The 11,261-nt window shown below is 31.6% G+C and overlaps 1 protein-coding gene across 1 annotated transcript; it reads right to left on the reverse strand.

Moving 5' to 3' along the window:
* Window positions 1-4,722: 4,722 nt before the first annotated feature.
* On the reverse strand, window positions 4,723-10,896 carry LOC136976229 (E3 ubiquitin-protein ligase TRIM71-like). Its single transcript, XM_067271452.1, has one exon. The coding sequence runs from the start codon at window positions 10,264-10,266 to the stop codon at window positions 7,975-7,977; it is 2,292 nt and encodes a 763-aa protein (XP_067127553.1). The 5' UTR covers window positions 10,267-10,896; the 3' UTR covers window positions 4,723-7,974.
* Window positions 10,897-11,261: the final 365 nt, after the last annotated feature.

Here is an 11,261-nt window from a genome sequence, read left to right on the forward strand (position 1 = left end):
ACTCTACAATAATTATTAAAAATTTTCAATATATAATTATACTTTTTTACATTTATTATTTAATATAAAAAAATTTTCAGTTAATAAATGCACAGTTTTTTTCTTTACTGCTTTGTTTAATATACTGAAATACATTAAATTATTAAATTACATCCCAATTATTGAAAAAACAACATATTAAAATCCTAAATATTGTTCTTAAGTCACTAGTAATATTTATATCTTTTATCAACAAAAAATATGATATTTTTGATAAGAAATAGTAAATCAGTTTTATTAATAAAACTGATCATAAAGCTTAACTAAAACACAAATTATACTGTGTATTTATATTCAGAATATTAAAACATTGATTAATATTTCATTAAAAAAATGCCGTATTCATCAAATTGAGAATTTATTAAAATAAAAAAGGTTAACTTTATACAATATAAATGCAAGGATGTTAATAAAAAAGTAAAGCCTTCAGTTGCTTTTCTTATTAGTTAGCTTTTATATGATTAAATCATGTTTGATTCTATTTATTTACTTATTTTCTTCATAAAAAAATTTCAAAGCTCAATCAGAACAAAAATAAATAATGATTTTTTGTTTGCTTGTTGCATTCAAACATAGGTACTGTACATTGAAGCAATACACCAACCAAATATCGGGTTAGCTGATGAAGGTTTGTTCATAGGTACATTGGTTAAAACTGCACACACATCTAATTTCAATTTTTTCAATCAGTAATTTATTCTACAAAATTTCAACTTAAAAACACAGTTTAATTCAGTTTTCTTTTTAACTTTCTATTCTGTTTTTAAAATATTATATTTTTACAGCTTTAGATAAATATAATAAAAAATATGAATTGCAAATATTACAACAAGGAAAACTTGCAAAATTTATATTTGCATATTATACAGCAGTACACATTCATTTTACTAGTTATTTGTACATGTAATATATATATAAATGAAGTTTATTATATAACAAAACCTTTAATAATCACTAGCAATACCTATTAATGAACAAATACTTTTAATTGTTAAGTTATCTTCAAGATCAAAACTAAAATATTCCAAATGCAAACAGTTATATTCCAGAACATTTAATTAAAAAGTGGCATGAATAATATAAATTTAACCATTTTAAATTTAATCCTTAATATCCAAAATTCAGGCCGGATATTAAAAACTTTGTTACACAATTGAATTACTTTAACCAATCTATTTCTGTTATCATAAAATTTAATGTTACCTATAATTATTATTAATTACATACAAGTATATATTTTATATATTTGTATATAATTAATATTTCTAAACATCAACTTACCTTAATTAAATGCTATTAATAACTTAATATATTTTAATATTTAAAACACTGTGATATAATAATCTTGACAAACATATCTAAAGAATATTGACGGTTAAATAATATATTAACTGTAACAGTTTGAGTATATATTTGAAGAGCATTCATAATATATGATTTTATTGTTGATAGTTTTTTTGATTAAACATAAAAACATTATATTATAATAGTTGTTTGGAATATTAACACACACAAATGTTTATAGTATTGATCCTGATATCATGATTATACTGACCTTATATTTCATTCAACATAAAAAAAATTAATGGAGAAGTAATGAAAAATTACGACGAGATGAATATACAAAAAATGCAAATTTAGAAATGAAACTAAAAATTCAAGAGAACTTGTTTTTTAGTAGTTTTTAAATAAATAAAAAATATTGTAACCAATTTTTTTTTTGTTAATAAAGAAATAACTCCTATAACAAAATATTAAAAGAGAATAGTGAAAGTTTTAAATGATTTTTCCATTAAAATGTTTAATATTTCTGATTAATCTGATAAATGTAAATATTTACTCTTTCTGTTCCCCTTAATAAATGCAATTAATATTAATCAAACAGTAATATTTTTATATTATTTAAAATTTAAGATATTTATCAAAATAATAAGTGCTTATATTAAATGATAATGAATAGATATAAAAAATTAGTGATATAAAAAAAACTTTCACAAAAAATAAAATTAGACATTCTTCACTCCTTTACATAAAAACAAATCTTTTATATTAAGCAGATTAAAAAGTTTAACTGGTGGTCACACTGAAATAAATTTCTCTAAAACTAATTGCTTTAAAAAATCCATTATTATAATTATTATCGCTTTTGATTTCAAGTGAGAAACAAATATTTATCATCAAGTACATTGCAAAACTTTCTACTAATTTTTTTTATTTTTTCATTGAAAAGTTCAAATATTGAACTTTAACAAGAGAAATCACTTATGTTGCGCATTTTTATTTATTTTTTATTTATTTAATAATATCAAACGATTAACTTATATAGTGTAATAGAATATAGTTATGAAATAAACATCTATCGCAATTTTTAATTCTTTTATGTCGATATAAGCGGTGAGAAATAACTTTTGCGATGTATTATGAGTAAATTTATTTTTTCTAACGTTTAACACACGTTAACGAGTGACGAGAGGATTAGAATCGCGAGTGAAATGTATTTTTCTCTCTCTCTTTGTAAAAGGATCCGTGCGGGTTATATATCGACTTAATTTGAGATAAACTTGTGCATTATCTAAATATGTAACTTTTTTGACGTTAAGCAAATATCTCGGCGGTATCCAAGTAGCAAGATATATTTCGATCGCTTCAAATATGGCCACATCCACCCTATAGCTGGCCTACCTTCTATTGAGCTTTCTATCTAGTAGGTCCAGTTATGGTAAACGGTTACTATGGCAACGATGCTGGAGGGTTGTAGCCTAATCCACAACGGATCCACCTTTACTTTACCCGAATCTGTCTGCAACCGCAGTAAACACGACCAATCAGATTTTCCACCCATAAATTTACTCAAGTAATATTTCTCCAACTTTTTTAGAAGGTAAAAAAATATGCTACACCCATTCGGTAACAATAACAAGACTCCTTCACCCAATTGTAACACTTAAATACATATAAAAATTCTGTCAAGGAGATTTATTTTTTTGTCAAATAAAAAAATAATTTCATCGGGGGCCATCTCGAATTTTTTAACATGTTTACACAGATTTTTGTTAAAAATCTACCGTGTTCTGTTTTGCTAGTAAACAAGGATGTTTTAAAAATAGCACAATCATTGTTCAATAGAAAAAAAAATGCTTGTGAATGACTCGAAAGTTTGCTATTATTAAAGGGGCAACGATCACAATTGTTACTTGCCCCTTTAACACATCTATATGGTAAGATTAATTATAATTATAAACAAGACGTATCAGTCTCGAGGTTGATAAATTTAAAAACCCTTCAGAATTTATTGTTTAATGTACCCGCACGCAATAGTATTTAAACACTAGTTGTGTGTTAAATGTCGATTACTACAAGTGTTTATGTATAGGTAGTAACATATTTACAACTGAACACTTTAAAAATTAATAAGATATCAATTATAAATGTTTCGTATGCTAATAACATCTATAAAATGTAATGTATGCTTATATTTTTATTTAAATATCGCTATAAAAATTAATGTTTTTAAACATGTTTATAACGTCCAGGATCACTTGTTTGAATTCCTTAAAAAATTATGCTAAGAATAATATCAAATTTATAAGCAAACAATAGAAAAATGAGCTGTTTTTTTAAACTTCCAGATATCAATTATAAATGTTTATTAAATATAAATATTAAACAACGAAATTTAACTCAAATTTTTAAGAAAATTAATATAATCTTACTCTAAGGATAGTTCCCCCCTTCATCTAGATTTTCTGCAATTTGAGATCACATTTTACAAAAACGTACAACACTAATGGCCCTTTCGCTAATATTTAAAACTAAAAGTTGTTTTAAGTGTTTACAAAACACTGCTATTTGTGAATTTATAACTTGCACTTAAAAAATAAACTATATCAACTTAATTTTTTATGAAAATTTTAAAAATATCTCCACTTTTTAACTATTTTGCGTAATTTCTATTCCATGAATGATCTTAATCGATAATTTAAATACTTTAAAAATAGCTTTAACATTGAGAACAAATTTATATAACACAGATTAACAGATCAAACCCACTGGAAAAACTTTTAATCATAGACTTAATGGCATTTACTAGTTTTTTTTTCATCATTTATATTTGCGATTATATCAAACGATCAAAATCAACACTTGCCAGCGTATTAAAATTACCTTCGAGTGATATTTTTATTTATGGAAGAGTATCAAATTTATATTACCGCCGAATAACAGGTTTGGGTTGAACGTAATCGTTTTAAAATCCATAGTTTGAATTTAATCCATTTGTATTTCGTCAACAAATAGATCGTAAGACATTTCTTTAATAACTTTTTTAACCAGGAAAATTTATCGACATATTTACCGCCAGGTTATGTAAATCTTTAAACTGTAAAGCGTCGTTGTATCGGTCGAAATTTTGATGTTTATACAATATATCCACTTGTGACGTAACTGATACGAAACAATTGCTTTTTGGAATCGATAAGCGTAGACACCGAACTTTAAAGACAATAGAAATGGAGTAAAGTGTGCAAAATAAGTTATCGAAAACCGTTGTTATCGCTGAAACTATTTACAATTTTTCGAAGTTTTTAAGAAAAGTTTTTATTTCGTTGCGTTATGCTAAAGGGGAAAAAAAATTCCTTTCATAGTTAGTGTTGTTGTCGAATTAAATATTCATGAAGGCAATAGTTATCTAGAACATTTTTATTTGTTTTGACCACAGAAGCAGGTACACAAAAAACCTTACATCAATTACAACCCAGGAAGGCCCCTCCACTCGTTCACAACTCCGTAATTTTATTATAGTTTTTACTCCCGAATATTTTATTTTGTACATCGAGATGGAGGGGTATCCCGTCACATTTCACAAAAAAGACCCGTATGATTTTTTTATTTCAGTCACCTCCACACAAAAAACAAAAATGCAGATATATAAATTTTTCCATTCTCGTGAACACCTATCATTCAAGTACTGCTTAATTAGGAATGTATGCGGTCTTTGGAACACACTATCATGTGCGCATTCTGAACCTAGAATTTATCTGGAACGTTTACCTGTTCTACATGTCTTGATAGCGAAAATTTCCTTTATATATGGTATGCTTTCGAAACGCTTTCTCTTTCACAACCAAACAGCAACAGCTAAGCAAGCGAGTGCCGTTGGGCTTGAGAGAAGGGAAGTACACTAAGGCAAAAACAAGTTGATGGGGAGGGGCAAAAGTTTACATGGTAGAGTCTCCCCGGGCCTCCTTTTTTTCTCGGAAATAGTACAAATTGTAAGAAGAGGGACGAAGGAAGTATACGGTGAACGTAAACAGGGGGAAGTAAGAAAGGGATTTTTCCAGTTCTGAAGGCGTTGATCAATGCTTCCATCTTGGAAGGGAATGTGTGTTTCTTGGCACGAGCTATTTTTTTACACATTTGACAATAAATCCCTGAGAAATAATGACTGGCGAGACTTGGTAGCAGTCGGCACGTAAAACAATTGGTTGGTTCGTAAGACGGAACGAACGAACTAAAAAATTAAAAATATTACACCTCCTCTTAACGAGTGACTGGAATGAGATTAATTCGGGTTCACAACCCAAAAATTGTAATACTGAGAAGCGATATAATTAAAATCTTGCCGTAAATACTAGTTTAGGATGACTTGGAATGAACAGAGCAGGCATACAACACTTAAGACAATAGAAACACACACATACATATATAACTATGAATTTTGATTGGAGATTTTCGTACACACGTCGCTGGCCGTATACTTTATAGGAAAGTGAAATTTTAAAAATCATTTACCATTTTTGTTATTTATAGTATGTGTATCCCTATTGGCCCTAATTCTTTTTTTAAGGCTCGATATACCCCATGACTGAAGTTAACGCTTGCTGCCTTCGGTAATGCATTAATACTTCGCAGCCATTTTATTTTTTACTTTGAGAATAAACTTACTTTTTTTTATGCCCATACGGTTCCGAACCATATATAAAATATCTACTCACAACAAAAATAATATAATAGTTAGGCTTTAATAGTTTAATATGCTTTAATAGTTTAAAAAAAAAGTTAAATTTCACGTGCAAGGAACTGTTCATTTTTGGGAACTTTTTCGTATTTAGATCAACGCACGGAAATTTATTATGACTAGTTTTTAGGTGTTTGCCATAATTCAATAGGGTGACGTTACTTCAGTCATGATCTCGACACTAAAAACCGAAGTCTTAAAAGTAAATATTGTGTAGAGCGAACAGAGGCAGGCGAGAAAGGCAAAACTCATTGTTGTGTCAAGCTGAGTTAGCTGCGTATTACAGTGCGCCACTCGACTGCCAGGTTTGGAGACGACGTGGAGTAAGTGCACCTGAGACTAATTCCTGGCTACTAGTAAACAACCGTTCGTCTCCCAAGTCGAGTCGCCATCTGGTAATGACACAACTACTCTACAAGCAATCTCAGTTCGAATATTTTTAAGAAATTTCCCTAATAAAAATTAAAAAAACACCCCACCCACTATATGTATATGACGGATTAGAGCTGACGTGCAAACTGATATAACCGTCATACGGTATTTTTTAAGTATGGAAACAGTGTTTTTTTAATTCTACAATCCTGAGGATGCAGTTAACTATTATTAAAGGATGATGTCTTTTTTTTTATTATTTATTAAAGGCCTTGTGGCCTGCCTTCTGTTTGGCTTTAAAAGCAAGACCCAGGATACCTAGGCGTCCAACACATAGCACTTTGAGCAGAAGTCAGGTAGAATGTAGATGTTGGGACACAAATACTGATGAGGAAGTTTTACTCCAGGTAATATCACCAAAATGATATTTTCCACAAAGGTTGTACTGTTATCTAATTTGTTAATATATTCAGGTCTGAGACAGGTACTACAAGCTCTATGAGCTTTCTCAGCTGTTTTTTTCCTGGCTACAATACACTATCTGTTTGACATATATATGATTTTTCTTTGGAAGGAAAAGACTTACTTTAGAGTGATTTTGATTGCTGACAACCTGAAGGTTGTTGGAACTCACCAATTTTACAAGATCATCTTGTACTCTAAAAACTACAGTTGACTCAATATTTAAGCATGATCGAGAAATTAGAAATGAAAACTTCCTGCACTAGATGAGGAATTCTTTCTTTCTCTCCAAGTAGGAAAGGAGGAAAATACACCTCATCTCTAATACTGTTGCTCTGTTCATAAAAATTCCATGCATCAACTATTAAATTCCAAATACATCATTCAAATTTTCTAAATTTGGTCATATCCTCACAGAGTTAAAGTATATATATATATATAATCTATATTTTTTAACATAACATACTTAAATCTTTATGCTACTAGAGGTAAATTGTATTTCATTGATTTCTCACAAATATCACTATTATTAATGGCTGAGCACTTTTGACATCTCAAAACTACAAAAATGAAATTGAAATTTAAAAAAAAATTTATCAATTACACTTAAAAACAATAGGACAAAAGTGCATTAACATTTGACAATTAGCAGCACAAAAATAATAAAACAGTTAGGATTTGATTCCCTGTTTCCTCCCAAGGAGGAAACATTCGTTAACTGAGTGAGGTAGAAATGTGGTGTCTCGGCAAATAGACAACCACAAATGAGGTAGATCACCTCGTATCACACTATTTTACCTATGACCACAAAAAACAGGATATCAATACATCACATCTTATTTGGCAATAGCCTTTCTCTAAAGAATCAAGTACAGGAACTGTCAGACACTTAAAACAATGAAAAACCTCTTAGGTATGTTAACATTAACCCTCAACTCATATATATCAACAAATGGTACATACCTAGAAATCCCTGAGCTATATAAAGTTGCTACTGGTTAGGATTTGAAATATTGCCTTAGATGCTGAGGTATGTTTACAACATGTGCATCCTATAAAGGCTTGAGGCAAATAAGAGGCAATTTTCAGAATACCTGGACCCGATTGTTGCCAAAGTCAACAATAATGATAAATCCATCTGGTGAAACACAAACTCCTGACGGTCGATCCATCTGTCCTTGACCATTACCAGGTGTTCCAAACTTGCACATGAAGGAACCATTTGGGTGGAAAATCTGTATGCGATGATTTCTTGAATCAGCAACTATGATGTGACCCTCTGCATCCACTGCTATTCCTTGAGGTCGAAGAAACTGGCCATTTCCGGAACCTTCATTTCCTAGAAACCGTGCAGACTGAAAATCTGGTTGAATAACCAATAGGCGATGATTGTTGAAATCTGTTACAACCACATGACCTTCTGTATCAAATGCAACGCCCCTTGGAGAATCAAAGTGTTTCCATAGAGAGCCTTCAAATCCATATTTGTTAAGGTAGGTACCATCTGGCCCAAATAGCTGAATTCGATGATTTCTAGTGTCAGATACCAAAATTTGGGACTCGCTGTTGACAGCTACATCCCAAGGATAATTAAACTGTCCATTTTTGCTGCCTTTTTCTCCAAATTTTAATAAAAACATACCTTCAAAGCTGAAGACCTGTATACGATGATTGTCTTTATCTGCTACAATAATACGACTTTGAGAATCTGCAGCAACTCCTGCCGGTCGGTCAAATTGTCCTGGTCGAGAACCTGGAGATCCAAATTTATGCTTAAAGCTTCCATCTGGATTAAAAACCTGAATTCGATTATTACTACGATCTGCAACTATTATGTGGCCATCCTTATCAGTGCAAACTCCCCATGGTCGACACAGCTGTCCATCTCCTTCTCCCTCTCCGCCAAATGTGAAAAGAACACTTCCAACTGAGCTGTAATTTCTACCTGATCTTGCAATTATTGTAAATGGACTCTGATGAATGTGCATGCCACGCATCATGACAGATATGATGTGCTGACCTTCAATTTCAGGACTGTACGATACAATGTATGTACCATTCTGTCGATCAGAAACTTCTGCTCTTGTTGCTACTCCTTTTGGAGTTTGAACTATAGCATTAATAGAATCTCCACCAACAAGTCTAGGATCTCCCAAATGATCTTTGGCATGAACAGTGAAACTGGCTACACGACCACATAAAGCTCTTTTTAATCCAACACCAGATGCTGTAGAACGTGGAGCAAAGGCATTACTAGTAATAAAACCCAAGGAACCAATAGCAGTAAGTAAAGCTGTATCGGGTGGTGTAAACAAAATATTATCATCTTCACAGGGTTTCAAAAGATTATGATGTTGCTGCTTGATCTCACCTACTTGACTTACAAAGTTATCTCTAAGTTTTATAAAATCCACATCAACAAGATTATCTAAACTTTGTTCTGTATAGTCTATTAGATTATTCATTTTTGTTTTATACACTTTTAATTCATCTATTTGAAGCTGTATAGTATGAACCTTAACTTGCCTTATTTTCTCCACTCTTCGAAGTAGCTCCCTTTCTCTCTCTTCTAATGCATTCATATGTCGTCTTATTGTAGCACGAATTTCCTTGGACACAGCTTGGATTTTAAGATCTATTCGTTCAGACATGCGTTGCGCCATCTCTATGCTCTCATCTATAACATGAGATTCCATTTTCAAATCTTTACATTTACCAGAAATAAGCTTCTTACAGGCATTCAGTATCTCTTCCAGATAGGAAACCGTATGACCCCTGTGAGATCTCATGGTGCATTCTCGACACAGGGCCTCATTACATTGCTCACAATACAAGCAGATGATACTAGTCTTGTGAAATTCACAAGGAACAGGTTTACGTTCATTGATGGCAGGCAGAGAGGGAGGGGAATATTTTGTTTCTGCATATTTGATGCCAGTATCATCCACTCTGGTGATATTGTGATCTTTAGTGAGACGAACTCGCTGATGAGCCATCAAACAATTTTCACAAAGTGCTTCCTTACAATCTATACATCTCGCAGAAGCAGTGTTTCCATCATCACATGAGGTACACATGTTATTAGAATAGCCATTTTCAAAGTCCTCTTTGACTACATCTAAGATGTCGTTAATATAAAAGGGTGGATGCAATCCATCAAGACTCTGTTCATCACCTAGTGTGTGCAGGACACTTTCGTTACATTTTGGGCATCTATAACTTCCCGTCATGGAATCGGCGCTACCTGCGTATTGTTCGTAACATCTGCCACATATAGTATGGTAACAAGGCAAAACTTTGGGCTCGTCGGGTGCTTGAAGACATATCTGGCAATATATAGCATGATCTGGTCTCATATCTGGAAAAGCAGATGCCATTTGTGACTATCAATGTTCCGCATGTGGACGTAGTTCGACAAACACTCTTCGAGTGCTAATGGAAGGGAGTATCTTGATTTTGCATCTGGCCAGATTAACCCTTACGATTTTATCCTTAAATAGATTCTAGCGCTTAAAAAAACAACAGAGAAGACAAATCTTAATAAAAACTTCACGTTCTGTTAGGCTTAGGATGAGTCTGTTAAAGCAAGCTTCGCTGTCATATCGACCCGTATAACGTTAAGCAGTCATAAGGTACTTACAGTAAGGATTATGACTTATGCTAACACAGTGATGATATTGCACATGAAACAGGAACAACTATAATTTCAACTTCGAGGAACATTGACCACTTATACCATCAACCGAAAACCTTCCTTCTAACTACTTCATCGAGACACAGCGCCCTCTAACAACCTTCTTCGCATAGGTTGATATGCTCGTTGCCACTCATGTCAACCACCAATGGCAGACAGGATTAGATAAGAATTCTCCTCCCACATTAACATTATTGTACATTTCCGAATTAAATCCTTTCTTTAGGCGCTTCCTAACTTTAAAACGTCCAATATCGTAAAAATATTCGTCCTATTAACAATAATTAAACACAATTTAATGACATTTTTTAATAAAGTTTAAAATTCATCGATCGACTTTATTGTTTTGTGTTATTGGTTATCAATCGGTGACGTCGCACAGTATTTAACCAATTATAGCGTTTATAATTCTTAGTGATGTTTTTAAATTTGGTTGATGTTTAAACACGTGGTTTATAGTTATTTTGAAATTTTTTTGTTTTTTCTTCCGATAGTGTCGACTATCCATCATACTTTCTGTTGTTACAACTTACTTTACATTCAAAATAACGGAGAGGTAACATTTCACCTGTGAAAAGCAACTAGACAAAAAGCGTTTTCTTTGCCTGTTTTAATTTTCACGTTTAAAATATGATTTTTAACCGAATTAAACATTTCATCCTCATATATACTCGTTTT

The sequence above is a fragment of the Centruroides vittatus genome, unplaced genomic scaffold (genome assembly GCF_030686945.1).
Source record: "Centruroides vittatus isolate TY-2023 unplaced genomic scaffold, ASM3068694v2 contig_4, whole genome shotgun sequence".
NCBI classification, from domain to species: Eukaryota; Metazoa; Arthropoda; class Arachnida; order Scorpiones; family Buthidae; genus Centruroides; species Centruroides vittatus.